Source organism: Anolis sagrei, chromosome 1 (genome assembly GCF_037176765.1).
Source record: "Anolis sagrei isolate rAnoSag1 chromosome 1, rAnoSag1.mat, whole genome shotgun sequence".
Classification (NCBI taxonomy): domain Eukaryota; kingdom Metazoa; phylum Chordata; class Lepidosauria; order Squamata; family Dactyloidae; genus Anolis; species Anolis sagrei.
Genome location: NC_090021.1, coordinates 43,072,213 through 43,090,869, shown reverse-complemented (window position 1 = coordinate 43,090,869; position 18,657 = coordinate 43,072,213). Strand labels below are relative to the sequence as shown.

At 39.3% G+C, this 18,657-nt stretch overlaps 1 protein-coding gene across 3 annotated transcripts in view; it reads left to right on the top strand.

Moving 5' to 3' along the window:
• Window positions 1-18,212, top strand: part of FOSL2 (FOS like 2, AP-1 transcription factor subunit) — a 29,756-nt gene extending 11,544 nt beyond the window's left edge. For 2 of the 3 annotated variants that reach the window (XM_060754118.2, XM_067464086.1), the window contains exons 2-4: window positions 5,956-6,222; window positions 9,229-9,336; window positions 11,559-18,212. In XM_060754118.2, coding sequence (XP_060610101.1) covers window positions 5,956-6,222; window positions 9,229-9,336; window positions 11,559-12,068 — 885 coding nt within the window. In that variant the 3' untranslated portion in view covers window positions 12,069-18,212. The remainder of the gene's footprint in view (window positions 1-5,955; window positions 6,223-9,228; window positions 9,337-11,558) is intronic. The other variant, XM_060754119.2, reaches the window with a different exon arrangement.
• The last annotated feature ends 445 nt before the right edge of the window (window positions 18,213-18,657 follow it).

Sequence of the window (18,657 nt, the reverse complement as noted above, 5' to 3'; positions counted from 1 at the left end):
TGCATCAGTTTTATGTGACAGATGAGTCATAGTTGATCAGTTTATCTGGTCAAACAAATGACCTAATTATTTCTTCTTCCTTTGATGATCCAGCTAAGTTTTAGAACAATGTGTCCTACCTAAATTTCATGCTTCAGGAACAATAGTCAGCTCCACATCCACATAAGCGTCCTTATTTTTACCGTGTTCCCTAGACTCCTTTATCCACATCATCAGCAACTATACCATATGCTTAATGTAAAATAAGAAGTCCTCGATTTCTTATTTTCATAGAAATACAATCTCAAAGTGTACTGCTTAGCCGCAGTAGCTGCTTGATGAGGGAGTCGTACTTGGCACATATTTCACAGCTCTCCAGTCTTTGTTGTTTCATGTTCCAGACTCCAATAATAACACAACACTCTGAAATAACATCATATCTGTCAGTGGACATGGTGTTCTAGAAGATCTTCTGAGATTCTAGTTGTCTTTTTTTCTTGATCATTACACATTTGGTAGATTCCAAACAAGCACAAATTTTGCATTCAGCCCAAGAATTCATCTCATGAATTCCTTCCCATGTATGTCAGCTAGACTCTCCAGCAGGAATGTCTCTTGGATTCATCCTCCCTTCAAAGTTTAATTATTATTTTTCTTCCTGCCTTTAAAAGGAGGCGGCATTTACCTTTTAGAATACAGCTTGTCAAAGCCAAAAAACTTCCATGCAATTGCTGTATCCCAGAGGACCGTGCTGTAGTAACAATATGTTTTAGATAAATTGTACCAATCAGACCCTTGGAGTGCAAATAACTAATCCACACAATTGGGTGGTGTGTATTTTGCTTTATCAAAGTGGAACTGATATCAATTCACTTGAAAATACTCTGCAAGGTTAAACCTGAGGGAGCACTTTTATCAGAAAAGGGCAGACGGTGTTGGGATTTATAGATCCTGTTTCCTAAGCAGTGTGTGCCCATTTTTTATATAAAAATACACAGCATAATATCATCAGGTCTATCCAGCCAGTTTTAATTACTTTTATTCTGTGTATTTTAATATGTATTTTGTAGAAACATATTTTAATATGTGTGTATCATAGAATACTTTTAGACGATTATGTGTTTTTAGTGATTTTGTAACCAGGCTTGAGCCATGAGGAGAGGCAGATAAGGTAAAATAATAATAATAATAATAATAATTTATCATACCTGCCTTTTATTATTTTATAATAATAATAATAATAATAATAATAATAATAATAATAGAAGCTTAGCATGTTTAATTTATTTGGAAAACAACTTTCAAGCATCCAGCTCAAGATGACTAGTGTTCATGCTGCAGTGAGGACTTTAGCCCTGAAAGACATGTTTTCTGCGGTGTGGTTGTTTCTCAGATGGATAGATTGGGAGGTAAAGTGAGATACAGTCTATAAATAGTTGTATGGGGGAAGACTGTTAGATTTAGATTTTGAAGTTTCGTCATGAGGCTGATAGGGTGGCCCTGGAAAAGCCATTGTTTTTCTTGTTAATAAGCCTCTGAGGGTTGTGAAGGTGATAAATAAGATTTTAACATGAGATAATGATGAAGTATTCATCATTGTTTGTGCAACAAACAAGGAACTATGAAGGGATTTCCTCAAACCTTGTCGGTAGTGACATTGCGACAAGCAGAATGTTGTTTTAGTACTTCTTGTGGTCTCTAAGGATGCTTTTTCAGCCGCAGTATCCCCAGGCCACCTTTTTTCCAGCAGAAGCACAAGGACTCCCCTAAAAACATCCAAGAATGGTAGTTAAGATTTTAAATACAAATCAAAACCTCACTTTGAATTTTGCAGAACCCGACATGGACTTCCAGGCACCTTGAGTTTTGTTTGTCATGTTTTAAAAAATTTGAATGAATGCACTTGCTGTGGAGGATCAGAAAATTGTCATGTGAAGCCAGCGAAGTTTTCTATTCTTGCCATGTTTAAGGGATAGTAGTTTTTCCATAACCTCTTTGGAGACACAAATAATCTGTCTTGAGAGCTCTGGATTCTTTGTACTCAGGGGAAAAACGTGCACTGAGTTCAGGGACTGACGACTTGAGGTTTTAACAAAGCCTTGTTTCATAGGTAAGGTGTTCCTTAATAAAACACATCTATGCCTTAAGGCTGTATCACCTCAGACATTTCACTTACAAAGGTGTAAGAGAAGCAAACAAGGACACAATCATAAAGATTGCATACATGTGTGTTTTTCTGCCTTTCTATGTTTTGGGTTCCAGATAATGCACACACTGTAAAAGAGACATGAACACTACCTTCAATTCTGAATGGAAGTAAAGGGCTACATTCTCATCCTCCTTTGTCCTATAAAAAAAGTCTTTGTGGCACATTATGTGGTATAGAACATGATGTGCTGTCCACCTCAGGTCAACAAAACTGTTTCCCAGGAAGCTGTAATGAGGCAAGAGCTGTCCTATCCAGCTCAAAAGTCCTGATGTGTGAATCAGATTTCAGTACAGAGAAATATATTGGGAAGTCTTAGAAAAGATCCACACTCATGAATCTTATATGTGGTTATGAATCTATTACTAACCAATGGATTTGTCTTTGAAGGCACATATAAACACATACTTGAAAGAAAACTACAGTATGAGTTTCTCTAGGTACTCCAGTGGGATTCAAACCTCTGACCTGTTGGTCTTCAGTCCTGCCAGCACAAGTGTTTTTAACCAATTGCACCACCGGGGGCTCCTAGTTAATTCAGTGGGTCAACTGGTTAAGAATCCCCATAGGATTCAGCCCTTAACCCTTAATTTAAGTCTTCAAATCATATGTGTGACGTTGTAGAGGTGAGATATCAATTTCCAAATTACAAACTCCTACATCATTCTAATAAAGTGACCCATCAGTTTCCTATGTCCCCTTTGAATATAATATTTTTTTCTTTTAGTCCAGAGTGTGTCCTTTTGTTTTCTCGTGGAGAACAGGTTTGTCCAGTAGGACTGCAGGCCATTCTTGGTTAATGAAGACATGATGGGCTACACAGTTAATTGAACTCTTGTAAGCCTTCTGAATGCTTCCTATTTTAGATAAAGATATTCCTTCTCGTCTCCATACCAGCCCCCTACAATTACTGGAATTTGTTTTTTTGTTCTGTTTTCATTCCATTCCTCTGGCATTTTAGTGCCAGCAAACTATCCACATGGCTTTACCTCTGTCTGGAGACAAGGTGTACTAATACATAAAATTTTGCAGGAGATTATTACCTTGTCGCTTTTTAAAAGCTACTGCTTTATTTTGTCTAGACAGAACAAAGAGCTGCAGGGAATTTTTCTGATCTGAATCTCAAAACACATTTTATAGGGTATTATTAAACTATAGGCACGTAAACCTTCTGCAGCTAGAGGCGTCTCTATATTTTACTTTAAAAATCATCCTTACATGTGGCCACAATAGGCATGTTGAACAGTTGTGCCTCCTGCTGGCATTTTAACTGAAAATTCACATTTACTGAAGCCTGTAGGTGGAAGAGGCTTCAAGTTAAGCATTTCCAACGTCTTTGCAAAAGAGGATTTGTTTTCCATGCTCTGTTCCTTAGCCAGAAACATACAAAATCACAAATTGTTCAAACCTCAACAAACAAAACAGTAAGTAGCAAAAGTCAGGTTAAAAGCAGATAAATAATCATAATGGATCATAATAAAAGCAGTGGTTGAAATCAGAAAAGAAAGGTGAATTGTGTGTGTATAAGCCCAAGATGCCTTTTGATTTATAGTGAACCGAACCCATGTGTTTCATAAAGTTTTCTTAGACAAGGAATACTGAGAAATGGTTTCACTAGTTCCTTCCTCTGAAATACAGCAGCTGGTATGTGGTCTTACATCCAAGTTCTAACTAGGGCTGACCCTTCCAAGATAAAACTGGAACAGGTCCCTTCAAGATTAGTTACCACTCCAAAAAGCTGGAAAGAGTGACTGTTCACCATTTAAGTTGATTGAAGCCCTGCTCCCTTTAACATTCAAGACAATTTTTTTTTGCTCCCCAACATGAAATTCTAGTCACTTTTAGTCACCTCCCTTTAGCTTTCCAAATATAGAACATGTGATCACCTTTTAAAAGATAAAGAATTGGGGATATTCCTTTGTTGTTTTGAATGCTAGCATAGCTTTGATGATGCAAAATCAGTCAGCTTGGCTCTTCATTTTGAATCAGCATATTTCACTCTGGGCAGAACTTGGAAAATAATAATAATAATAATAATAATAATAATAATAATAATAATAAGGATGGCAACTTCCAAGGAAACCTCAGCCAGGACTGCATGCATATAGCACCCAAACCCGATTTCTCTGAACTCTGATTCTACATATGGGAATTTTTGATAGAACACTAGGAAGACCTTCCTAACTCTGAGAGCTGTTCAGCAGTGGAACTCTCTGCCCTGGAGTGTGGTGGAGGTGCCTTCTATGGAGGCTTATAAACTGAGGCTGGATGGCCATCTGTTGGGGTTGCTTTGCGTGCGATTTCTGCTTCTTGGCAAGGGGTTGGGCTGGGTGACCCACAAAGTCTCTTCCAACTCTATGATTCTGTGATTAGTCAACTTACCTGTTGAGGATTTACTAGGGAATTCATAAAAGATGTCCAAACAGGACCTGGATGCATCTGTAAATGGTGGCTAAGTTATATGCTGATTTTCATCTTTTTCAAGTTACATATATCTCATCTATGATACTGGAGTGATAGGATTTCAAACTACCACTTTTGGCCAAAGAGTGGACATTGCATGATGCCTAATTGAGAAAAAAAACCCCTCTAAGATTAATCCTGTTAGTTTATTATTCTTGGAATTTAGCAAATCCCATCTGAAAAAATGGGTTATAACTGTATCTGTCATTTTGTGCTTCTTTTCTGGTATCAAAGGCCACACTTAAGCTTAGAAGATGCTGGTTTAGAGTTTTGCTAGTTTGTTTGCTTTGGAATAACATCAAATATGATCTTGTATTTTACTAAAGTAGCTTTTGATGATGAACAGATAGCAATTATTTGAAATACAACAACATCTTAAATACATTCAAATCGTTTAATTTGCAAGTTTAATTTCTAATGCAAACTCTATTGTATCTCTGATTATATGAGAGCATGTGCAGACCTGTGTGTGTTTCTGTTATGTACACATGCACGTATAGCGTCAGTTAAGAATTTTCATATTTTTTTTAAATGTTACATAAAGGCCCAGATTGAAACCAGTATTGAATACACAATACTCTTTTAAACACCTCTACATTTTATTGATAAGCTCCAAAGGTTGTTCTGTGCTTGGTCATATTTACTGGACAACTCAAGCTGATACATATGGATATATATGTATACACACATACAGCTTTACTTTGGTTGCACAGAATCAAATTGGGCTGATTTTCCCCTTGTCTAATATGGGGTCTTCAGATCTGGTTAGACTATAGTTCCCTCTGGCATTATCTGTCACAGAAAACGGCGTGCAATAATAGAAGCTGCATCTAGGAACATCAGGGGGACCAGATGTTCCCCACCTCTGATCTACAGCTTCAAATTTTAAGAGACTGTTCTTACTTTAGAGAAAGTACCAATGTGGATACGAGAAATATTACCAAGTTGAGATGTTGTGTTTGTCCAGCTGGGAATATCTCAAGGAGTGCTCACTTGTAGCGGGTGAAAATATGTGGCACAAAGTCTATTCCATTTAGAATTTGTTTCTCTCTGTGGTGCAGAGCTTGGAATATGTGTGTTTTGAATAGCTAAGATTCCATATTCAGTTACTGGAACCTTCAATTAAAAATTCCTTAGAACTAAGAGTCCTACTTCGGTATTTTAAAAACTGCCAACTGCCAGAATAGAAAATACTGAGCAAGACCTACACTTGGTAAAGGCTGTGTCTTTTGACTACCACGTTGCTCATCAGTCAGTAAGGTGGCTGCCCTGGTTCTACTAATTTCTCCTCTCTCTTTGCCTTCTAGAAATTCCGGGTAGATATGCCAGGATCGAGCAGCACTTTTATACCTACTTTGAATGCCATCACTACCAGCCAAGATTTACAGTGGATGGTTCAGCCTACTGTGATCACCTCCATGCCAAGTGCCTACTCTCGTTCACATCCCTACAGCCATGCGCTGCCCAATCTGTCTTCAGTTACTGGACACACAGCCCTTCAGAGACCTGGCGTCATTAAAACCATTGGAACAACAGTGGGCAGGAGGAGAAGAGATGAGCAGGTAGCTATACTGGTAAAAAAAACACTACATATAATCCTTTAACTGAGTGTACTTAGAAGTGAATGCATAGCGTTCGTACACCTAGCATTGGAGACCAAGTATTTTATTTTGAAGGTGCATGTTCGGGATTGGGTTATTTAAGGAGATATATACAGATGTAAGGAAGCAATAATTCTAGAAGCACACTTGCTTAATACAGAAAGGTCATTGATTTGCTCTTTGGCATCTCCACGAAGGGAATCTCCGGCAGCAAGCCTGGGAAGTAAGGATGTATCTAGAGAATTAAGATGGAGACATGCCTCCAGGAATGATGTAATGCCTCTCCTTAACATTCCATTTGCATGAAAACTCGGCTGACATTTCCTCCAGAGTTAGTTCCATTGGCATGAGTGGATTCCAGAAGTATTATTGAGAATTACCCATCCTGTTTGAACTGTAATACTTGGCCCATTGCTGTTGACTCCAATCCTGACCCATATTGATGCATGAAATATAATTCAGAAGCTGCGACATCTGAATAACCTTTCAAATACGGGACATTTGACTGTCTTGCTTTTTGCTAGTTATCTCCAGAGTCCCAGCCTAAAATATATGCTTGGCAGAAACTGAATGAATTCCTAGAGTAAAGGTATTTTTAATGGGAGGAACCAATTTTTCAACATCTTTCCACTCTGAAAATTCAACGTCAGGCCATGTTTTTCCATCCTAAGATCATAAACATATTTCTGCTGCATCTGACTAAATCATGCTAATCATCACAGCCAGTTGTTTATCACAATGGCCAATGAAATGTTTCTGGGAAGGCCATAGACGGGCTATGAGAACAATAGATCTGACTTAATGTTCATTGGAAATGTATAATCAGAGGCATAGTACCTCTGATACTGGGTGGGATGGAAGAATACAATGCCATCATGGCCACGAATCACTGATACCTTTATCCTCTGTCAATTTTTAATCCCTTTCCAAAGCCACCTAAGACAGTGGCCAGCATGGCTTTTTGTGGCAGTGAACTTCTTAAAAAATCCTAAGACAAAGTTGCCTTTTAAATAAATGCAATGAAAGAAGAGAGGGGACTGCTTCCCTCAATATTTTGAAGTGGTTTTTTGCTAGAGCATTCCCTCTTTCTCAAATTCCAGCCAGTTAAATTAGTCAGAATGCAGTTTCTTTCATAAACATATTCAACGGCAATAGTTGTTGCTATTAACTACCAACTCCTGTAGACTTTTCTGTGGAAAGCTACTTCACAAGGAGCTAAGATTACGTGTTGTGTGTCCTAAGAATTACAAGGATCCATGTCCAAAATCCACCATCATGATTGCTTATGTACTCATTTCAAACAAGGCTCTAAACCAGTGGTTCTCAACTTGTTGGTCCTCAGATGTTTTGGCCTTCAAATCCCAGAAATCCTAACAGCTGATAAACTGGCTGGGAATTCTGGGAGTTGTAGGCCAAAGCATCTAGGGACTCACACGTTGAGAACCACTGCTCTAAACTAAGATGTCTCAATTCACTTATTTGGCTGTATTTACATGAATACAGGAGGCTTTCCTCATGTTAAGGAAGGCATGCAAGCAAATTATATACATGGCTGTTGAAGATTGGCAGTGCCCGTTTTTTAAAAAACAGGAACTTGAATGGGTTTTAAATGTTTTACCCAGTTTACAAGAGGATTAACCCATCACTATTCTTCTGTGACTGCTATTTTGGAATTTTGTCCCTAGAACTCATAACATTGATAAAATACAACAGGTAGAACCAATGCCTCGATATCTGTTAGTTTATTCATGCCCTGATCATTTTTGAGATCTTTATGTTTGCATACACTAAAGAAGCATGCACCATTGATAGTAAATCTCTTATCTTAAAATAGTTTTCCTGGAAGAATCCATTGAAAAGTTGTTTGCTAGTCTTATTCATTCAGAAGGTACCTTTCTGAAATGGCTAGTCATAGGTGAAGTAATTTAAACATCTGGGTCTCTATTATTTTTCCACAACTTCTTACAAGAGGTTTTTTTTTTGGACTCTGTTTCAGTATAAACATAATCAGGCCTTTTTTCGCTTCATCAATGTATTTAACTGCTGTTACTTGAGGGTTGCTTGCTGCTTTAGGAAGTCCAGATTGTTATCATGGAAAACCGGAGCAAGGGAATAGGAAAGTCGTTCTTAAAGCTAATATCAAACAAAGCAACCCTTGTGATTTGATCAGGCTGTAACATTTCACACTGCCTCTGAGGACCTTGGATCCTGCAGGAAGCAGAGTGCCTGTTTGAAGGCAGAGATGCTTACAACATCTTCCTGTGCTTTTACCTCATCAACCACTCATGTTGTGAAATAGAGAGGTTCTACCATGTTTTTGGCCTTGATTGCAGATTCACTGTTTTCTTGCCCAGTCTTCCTCTGGTTGCTTCACTTTCCTGCTTTACTCCCTTGCTTTTTCTGGCTCAAGCTGTAATGTTACAATGTACTCCTCCACAGTATACAGTTATAGCACTTTGAGATCACTTTGCCATTGCTGCATCTTATGGAATGTGGACAGGCTCTGGTTTGTTGAGCCACGAGAGCTCTGTGGTAGATGACTTAAAAACTTCAGGGAAACTTCAAACCCTGAGCTTCCATAGGATAGAACCATAGTAGTTAAATAGTGTCAAAGTGCCAGCATAGTTTAGTGTGACAGACACCTGCATCTCTGACAGTCTGTTGAAGTTATGCAGCAGGCTCTCAATGTATCTGATTTACTGCCATATTTGATTGTGAGTTTCATCACTGAAACCTGGTTGCATTTTTCAGCCAGTGGCATAGTAGACCCAGACTTAACCAGTATATCTTTTTCTCTCTGAATCTAGGCTGTCACTCTGATCCAGAGATATGGCATAAAATAAACTGCTTGCAATATATAAAACATATCACAAGTGAATATATCTTGAGCATTCAAAGTTGTTGATTATGTTTGTTTGGAAATGTGTTTCCCTGCTTATCTTCTCAAGCTAATATTTTTCTTCATTTATTTGGATACAGTTGTCTCCTGAAGAAGAAGAGAAGAGGAGAATTAGGAGAGAGAGGAACAAACTAGCAGCTGCGAAATGCCGGAACCGACGTCGAGAGCTGACGGAGAAACTCCAAGCTGTATGTATTCCATCCCAAAGTCTGTTCTTTTCTGGTATGCTCACTTCAAGCAATTGAGTTAGCTGTCGTAAAGTGTGCATATCACATTCTGAAGAAGTAACCTCTTTTAGTGGGCATGTGAGTTGGGAGAATAGCATAACATAAGTTGGATCTAGTGCAGCAGAATAGAATGTGAATGTCAAGACAAGTCTGCCTGACTCTTTCCCTTTTTGATGTGGCAAAAATTGTTATTGCTATTGTTTGGAAAATGCAAAAAGATAATATGACTGTTATCCTATGCAATTTTCCTCAAGCTTGCTCTCCTCTCCAGTATATACATAGTTTGATATCCACCCCACATGGTAACATAGGGTATTAGGATACGTTCCCAAATTCCAATTGGTAAATAGCAATATCAACAGACACAATAGTTTGTGGCACATTACATATGTTGTCACAATTATAGGTGTAACAAGGGAATTCTCCCTGGAGAACTTCCTGGCTTTAAGGGAACTCGCTCTGGGTCAGGCGATTTATTGCTTTACCTCTTCAAGATTACTGTCATCTTGTTGGACCTGTATAATCTTTCAAGGTTTATAGTCAGGGATTTCTGTATCCTGGTGTGCTCTGACACCACCCTCCCAATCATTCAATTGCTGCATATCTAGTGCTTTGATAGTAATTCTTCCAGGGTGTTTGAGGAAGTAGATCGAAATCTACAAAACCTAAACCAATTAGCTTTAATGGTGCTGCTAGTTTGTTTCCCAACTCTTTTCTTTTTTCTTTTAATAGGGAAGATGAGGGAGACTGTCAGTGTCTCTCTCTGCTCTGAGTCTTTTCCCCTTCTAATACATCATAAACTGACGGAGTGAATGTTATATGTGGAATACATTAAAATAGGGCTCTTACTACAGTGTTTCTCAAACTCTGCTCCTCCAGTTGTTTTGGACTTCAACTCCCAGAAATCTAGCCAGCTTAGCAGCTGTTAGGAAATGTGGGAGCTGAAGTCCAAAACATTTGGAAAAGAGGACAGATTGAGAAACACTGCCTTATTGGGATGCAGTAGTTGAGGATATTGAAAATACTTTGTTTTGCCCTCTGAGGTTTAACACTGAGAATGGTAGATGGTTTAGTTGCTTTTAAGGGAAACGTTTAGTTGTCTGAGATATTGTGTTTCAGACTTGTTTGAGCCAATGTTTATTTATAAAAAAAAGGAGTAGGAAATTTGAGGTCTTTAAGACTAGGAGTGGGGCAAAGTGAGTTTCAGGTTTTTTATGTATTACTTTTCTCCATTGGCAAGTCAACACTTGAGGCAAGTTTTCAGTCGTGCATTTCCTGTCTGTCTTCCAAAATGTATAGTTGTTCCTTCAGTGGTCAACCAAGGTCACCTACATCAATGCTTCTCAAGATGCCTGATGGAGAGGATGACCAAAGATTTCTTCCCAATGTGCCATGGGCCAACACCATATTTGTTCCCATAATGATAACAATTTCCTTCTTTTTTGGAAACCTGATAGGAAGTGGCAGCCAGTGATTCTAGGATTTATAGTGGTCCACCGAGTTAGCATTGGGCTACATTAAAATCATTGGGTTGGATTTATGCTGAAACAGATTTGAATGAATGAGAGTAGATTAGTCCTTTTGATATTATAAAAACTAAATATTAATTATTGATTCAGTCTAATGAATTGGAAGAAGTCTCAAATACAGGGTTAGTCAAAATGCATAGGCCAATAAGCCATTCAATTGAATGGCTTATTGGCCTATGCATTTTGACTAACCCTGTATAATCTAGGCTTGTCCCCCATTGATGCTAGAAATATATTAGAAGTTGGATATCCATTAACTGAAATACTTGAGAACATAAGTATTTTTGGATTTCATTTTTTCAGATTTTGAAGTATTTGCATATTCAAAAGATATCTTGGATATGGTATCAAATCTAGATACTAAGCTATTTATGTTTCATGCTAACTCGATAAACATAGCCTTTTAATAATTGTGTGCATGAAATCAAAAATAGACTGAACCACCAGAAAGGAAAGGTATTACTATCTCAACTACCCATGTGGACAGTTGTGAATTTTTGGGCATTTTGGATTTCATATTTCCAGATACATGATACTCAACCTGTACTATAGTTGCTGCAAAACAGCAATATATGCTACCTGTTTATCAGATTTCCTGTTTTGACTCAGGATGCGTTGCTATGTGTTCATGGTCTCTTTCCCTTGTATCTGTAGGAAACTGAGGAGCTGGAGGAAGAGAAGTCTATTTTACAGAAGGAAATTGCTGAACTGGAGAAAGAGAAGGAGAAGCTGAAATTCATGCTAATGGCTCACACCCCCATGTGCAAGATCAGCCCAGAGGAATGCCGAACTCCACCCCCTCACAACCTCCAGACCATTCGAACTGGAATGAGTGGTGCCATTGTGGTGAAGCAGGAACCTGTGGAAGAAGAGATCCCCTCTTCCTCTTCTGACCTTGAAAAGGGTCAGCGGTCTGTCATCAAACCCATCAGCATTGTAGGAGGATTTTATGGAGAAGAGCCTCTCAACACTCCAATTGTGGTGACCTCTACACCAGCCATCACCCCTGGAACATCCAACTTGGTTTTCACCTACCCAACTGTGCTGGACCAGGAGTCGCCCCTCTCCCCTTCGGAGTCATGCTCCAAAGCTCACCGGAGGAGCAGCAGCAGTGGAGACCAGTCCTCGGATTCCTTGAACTCTCCGACCCTGCTGGCACTGTAACACCTTTGCCGCTGCCCCACCTAAATAGTTACTCTAGGGGGAAACCCCAGTTCTGCAATCAAAGGCCAGCACAATGGCATTGAAGCACAAGGACAGCAAGGGAAAGATATGGAAATGATGTCGCTCCAGGTACTTCTGGTGATAGGAAGTGCCAAACAAAAGGAAGCCATACCAAGGTGGGGTGCGGGAGCAGAAGATGCAGTGCTGGGACTCAAGTGTTTAGAACTGTTTAGTTGCGGAGAAATCCCTCCTCCACACTTTAGTGCAAATGGATGTGAGCTTCACTTAATTGCTAGCCATTCTCTTGTTTTCTGAGAAATGGACTGGTTTAACCAGGTTCCCTTCTGTGCTCAGTACTACATTCCAGTTAGTCAATCTCATGCGGGCCTTAACCTGTTCTGTTGAGTACCATGACATTTCGAAAACTCTAAAGGCTTGTGGCTATTGTTGTTAAACTGCTGCTGATGTTGGGATTCCTCCAATAGGGAATTATTGCTCTTTCGGGATGATATTGGAGAGATGGTGGCAGAGCTGAGAGGAGTAAATAACAGGTCCAAATGGTTGCTTTTAAAAATACATTCCCAGCACCTTTATTGAGATTGTGATGATGTGGAAGCAAACAAACCCAAAGGTGCTGTGTATTTTGTTGGCAAAAGAAGGAGATGGAGTGTGGAGATTAGCGTATTATTTATCGGTGCGCTACAAAGCCCTTAGAGTAGGCCAGGAGTAGAGCCAAGGGAGCTGGGGACATGCCAGCATGACTCTGCCTTTGTCTCTGGCACAGTTTCTCCTGTAATTAGTGTTTGTCAAGCCTTTTGCTGGACCCTATGTTTCCTTTCCCGTTGGCTGCCAGCCACCTTGGGTGTGATACATCCTCCTCATACGCAAGCCTGACTCAGATGCTGGTGCCATTTCTTCTCAAACAAAGCCATTGGGTCCTAGATCTGTAGACCGTAGCACTGTCGCAGTACTGCCATTCTTTTTTTGTGACTGATCCAGGAAAGGGGTTTGCTGGGGTGAAAGCACAGGAAGCTAGCTGGGAGCTCTCCTGGAGAATTTCCCTACCCTACTTTTTGATGTGTTTCACTCATCAGTTCCCTGCCAAAGTTGTGTGTGTGTGAGAGATAGAAGGCTAATAGTTTCTTTGCCTCTTCTATAGTCCTGGAAAAATATTAAGAAAAATGCATCCAGTCTTGATCTTCTGCTGCACTTAGTTTTACATCCACATGGGTTTGGCTCCATTCACTACTGAAAGTGTGTGTCACTTTGTGTATCTCGTCTGGTGCCAAAGTGAAATCCTGTAGAGGACATTTGTACTCAATGTGCAGCTGTTTGTTTTGGCAGAGAGGCATACAAATGAATATGGCTTACCAGGTCTTCATTTGGTAGATTGTAGCTTTGTTTAAAACTGTTCTTGAAGAATATCTGATTTATCCCAAGCCAACTAAGATTCCAATGCAAGTGTATTTGTGTTTGCCAGATTGTATGTACTATCATGTTTGCTTCATCTGCCTGACCTCTGGGTGTGTTTGGCCAAATGATGCAGGGAATTCATTATGTCATTCTTGGAGTTAGCTTTCTGAACTGGGGCAGGGTCTTCAAGAGATGTCTCAACCAGGGAGCATTGCTGACTCTCTTGAAGCTTCTCTTTAACAACGAGGAACTCAGTCCTGGGCATTTGCTGAGTATTTTCAATGAATCATTTTCCATTGATTTCTTGATTCCTTTTTGATGCATCTGGATTACAGCCATAGTTTCACGCCAGCTGCTTATACATTCAGGTGTGAAGAGAATATAATTCTAGGCTTTCTGAGTGATCAGATCTTCTGGCTAGTCGTTTTTAAAAGATATAATAATTTAATGATTATTTGTTGCAGTGAGAAAAGCCATGTTATTTGATCTGAATGCTGCAGATTTTGAGTCTGCTTGGTAAATTTTTTATTATTTATTGTTTCCTATGCTGGCCATAGTGAGGAGAAAAAAGCAATGCAGAGCACTGAACCCTACCTCTGGCAGTTGACCTTAAGGAACCGCTGGGCCTCTAAAAAGTTCACTAGGCATTGTCTACAAATTTTCAAGCTTCATCTTGCAGCAATAAGAGCCAGCAATTTACTTGATAGGAAAAAGAGAGAGAGCAAATAGAAACTGCAATTTTTCGGATACCAAACTCTGTACTTCAGTAATGCAAGATTTTAATCCAGAAAAACAGAAATCAGGCTGTAACTCTTGCTCCTTCACTCCTAATTTTAAATGCAAATGCCCTCAAGTAAAGTGTTCTCTTCAAAATACCAGACTCTGGGCCTTTTCCTTTTCTATATTGCTCACCTTGTATGCTGTTGTTGGTCTTCTAAACACCAGTCATTTAGTATCTCATGGAGACCTCTTCTCACAGTAGGACAGGCAGAAACGTGTACCTTTTTACAGTAGCTGTGAAAATATTATAGTAGTTGGAAAATACCACAGTTTGACTAGTCTCCTGTGTGAAGTATTTCTCACCTGTATAGGTTAAAAATATCTTCTTAAATTCACACATTCTCTCAGCCCATATTGATTGTACAATGGCTCAGTGGAAATGCTTAGGGCAGCTCAGGTACCCTCTCTGCTGTGCTTGTAAGTGGAAAAAAAAAACAATTGGCAAAAGTGGAATGCATTTCAGTCAACCCTCTACTTGTGGATTATGTATCCACAGATTCAATCAACCACATCTTGGATTTTTTTTAAAAAAATGTAAAAAAAAGTAAATGTTGATTTTACTGTAAAACATAATACTCATGGGCAGGCATACCCAGCTGTAGCCTCCTGCCATCTCACCAGTTCTCAGACTCTTTCTGGCATTTGTTTGAGTTGTTCATCATTTTATGTAAAGGGTGCCATTTTACTTCTCCATTGCATATAAAAGGACTTGAGTATCTGTAGTTTTGATATCCACAGGGAGTCCTGGAACCAGTTGAAATTCCTGCTCAGTGAGGGAAACCCACTGGTTGAACTTGGGCAAGTCACACTTATTTGGCCTGAGAGGAAGGCAATAGCAAACCTCTTCTGAGTAAGTCTTGCTGAGAAACCCTAGATATAGGGTTGCCATAAATCAAGAGCTGGCCCGAAGGCACGTAACAGCAGCAATTTACTCAGTGGCAGCAGAAGGAAGAAATTGGAAGAAGCAAGAATGAGAACTTGATTGCCCTGAAGCAAATAAAGCAGGACAATGTTGTGGAAGAGTGCCATTGTAAGAAGAGAGAGCTCTGGGATGGTAAACAGAAGCAATTAACAAGTGCTGTTTCTAGACAGTCATGCTTTTTTATAGAGAACTCTTCAGACCGCTTTCACTAAGCATGGATTCTTGTTTTACAGCAAGAAGGTCCACATATTCCACTGAATGAAGGCTCATTGGGTTGCTGTTGCTTCCCTCCCCATTTTTCTAAAAAGTGATCAGTCTCCTTATTGATTTAAGTATACTTAAATTAAGCCACAGTGTTTCTGGAGTGCCTTGGTGATAAATATTTTCCTTCCATGCCTTGCAATTTTTTCATTTTTCAGAATCGTAGCAGTTCTGCATTTCTCCTGGTCTCCTTCTTTTCATATGTAAACATGTACACATGAAAGGGCATGCAGCACTTCTTCTCCTTGTATCACAGAGAGGGGATCCCATTTGGATCCCTCCACAGCATGGGCAGTGGCTTTTAAGACCACTTGTTGCAGTGTAATACTTTCCCTTGTTGTCGATCCTGTGTGATGGGGAGAGATTTGAGGATTGAGGTTTTGATCAGGAACCTGCAGGTGGTATCCCAAAGAAACTACTTTAGTCAAGAGCATTTCAGAAGTGCAGGAAGGATTGAATTTCAGCTGTGGCTTGTGGCGATATTTCAACAATGGAAAACCTTGGCAAAACATGGTGGTTTCCGTGTCCCAGTGACAGCTCTCATGTGAGACTGGAAGAGAAAACCTTTGTAAATAAGTCAATGATGAAGCTTATTTCAACCCAAGAACATCTATCACAGTGGTTCTCAACCTGTGGGTCCCCAGATATTTAGGCCTTCAACTTCTGGGATTTCTGAGAGTTGTAGGCCAAAACACCTGGGGACGCACAGGTTGAGAACCATTGATCTATCAAAACTATTCACTACATCTCTGATTCAGCACTCTGGTTCACATGCTTTCAACTTCAGCCCCTTTATACATTTCTTGAGTAGTCGCTATGTCTTGTGATATTTTGAAGAAAACTTAGCAACCTTTCTCAAAGGAAAAGCATTTTGTCTCTAACACCAATTCACTGCCTGGTTCTCTTTCAAAATGCACCTGCTTCCCATCCATTCCAGCTTCAAGTACTTGACTGTTTCATTTGGTTTAGAACCCCATCCAACAAGCACTATTGCTTTGAGACTTCTGTTCATTTCAAAATATTTTGCCTTAGCCCTGGTGTGCCACACATAGAAGACGGTCCCAGGCTGTAAAGGATTGAGCCCTTTGGTCTGCTGTGTCTCCGTGACACTATAGGACCTGAGGTAACTATATTGTTATCAGTAAGGCTTCTTTTCAGCTTGTAACTTTTTTATTTAATTTATCTAATAATAATAAGTTCATTTGAACCTAGCAAGGAGCTATTTTGTATTCCACCTAGCCTTAATCTTAAAAAAGCACCACCACTCATTCGTTTCTTATTTATTGTTTGCAGTTCATTTTTTGCCTGTTCCAGCAAATCTGCCCATCAGTAATTTAACATCCCTCCATCTTGTATGTCTTTGAATCCCAAAATGAATTAAATGAAAAATACCCAAAGTATTTTATTCATAAAATGTGGGATTGTGGGTCAAATGTTGTAAAGAATATTGGAAATGATCCCATGTATATTTTGTTATTTATCTTTATAATGTTTACATCTTTTTCTCTGGCTCAGATCTGGATTTGAAAAAGACCGTTATTTTTTTCCTGCTGATTTTAAAAATGTTGATTTTCTTTCTTTTGCAGAATAGTTACTAATGGGTTTGGGTTTATGGATTCTCTCCTCCTTTTGTGTAATTTTATTTTTGCCATGGTTGGTTCTACCTTGCAATTGGCTCTGCCACTCTTCCAAATTTATATGGAGAACTTCTGAAAAATTCTTTTGCATGGAGAAGTTGTCTATGTGCAGTTTTCTTCAGCTCTCAGTTCCTTTTGCTTGTGTGGATTATCTTTTGTTTAAGCCATAGATATTTCTGGGTGAGCAAATTTGGGTGTGGGAAGGGTGGCTACTCGGTGGTAGAGTGTGCACCCTAGCTTTGAGCCTAGCCCAAGTTAGGCTCGTGATGACCCCATCTGAAACCTTAAAGAGCTGTGTAGACACTTGACATGCTGGATGGTTGGCATGGTGCTGCCAACACTTCACTGAATATTCGAAGTTGTTGGAGGGCACCAAATTGAGAAAAGCTGTGTAAACTGAATTGCGCTAAATGGACCAATGATCTGACTCAATATAAGGCATGGTCCTCAGCTTTCTTCTACAGAATATGACTGTGTTCATGATCACAGCAATGCTCTTGTAGGTGATTAACTTCAGGGACGGATCCTAGCAGGCATTTTTTTCTTGTACATATAAAAGTGTATTTCACTGGATCACAACTTTGCTGTTGTACAAGGAAAGTTAATGTGACTTTGCTGTTAAGTACAAAGAATGTTGATTCTGATGCAATGTAACCGTGCTCAGAAACCCTGATAAAAGACCATTGTTGCCCCTTGTCTTAATGCACACCATTGTTTGTGCGCATGGCTTACTTAAATGAGAAAAAACACATGCTAACAGAATAAAAAAGCTGCAAGAGCTAACCGCAGATGATCAGGCACCTTTACATGTTCTGGAAATCAGAGGCAAAAGAAAACAAATGCATTTATGCCTCCTTGCAAGAGGGAAAAGGTAAACCAGAACCACTAAATCTGATTGGAAATTCAGAGGTAGAGAAATCCAGAAACACCCTTATGGGGAGGGGATGTGTCTGTATAAAATGTATAAAGAGATACCTTGTTTCTAAAGATGCATTATCCATCTTCTGCAGTAGATAGTGCCAAAAGAAGTCTCTCTCAATCCAAGAGATGAATCAGAACTTTTTGTTAATGTCATATGAAATGGTTATCCTTCCTTCCCACTCTGTATAATTAAAAGGTTGATCAACTCGCTTTTTTTTGGTTGGTGTTTGATATGGGGGATAATAATGAAATTCTGTGTAGAAAATAGACGCCAGATTTGTCTTTGCTCAGTGAGCGGATCAAGTGTTGTGTGTACGTTTGTATAGAGAGATTCTACTGTGTCGTTCCAAGTGACATTGGTAAGAGATAGTGCATCTTTATTAGCACAATGTTGAATAGTGTAAAGTGGAAGGCAAAAGGACCCTACTTCAATTTTGTTTACGTGACAGTGATCTTTCTTAAATGCACTCACATTAGCTGTAGGTTTGTCGAGAAAAACATTGATCTAATTGGTTCCACAACAATCTGTGTAGATCTGTAGAAATTATATTTTTTTTCACACATCAAAATGTTCTTGCTCTTTTGTCCCCCTAACCTTGAATGAAATGATTCTATAAAACACTGAATTGGAAACCTGCTTCTGATTTCTCACACA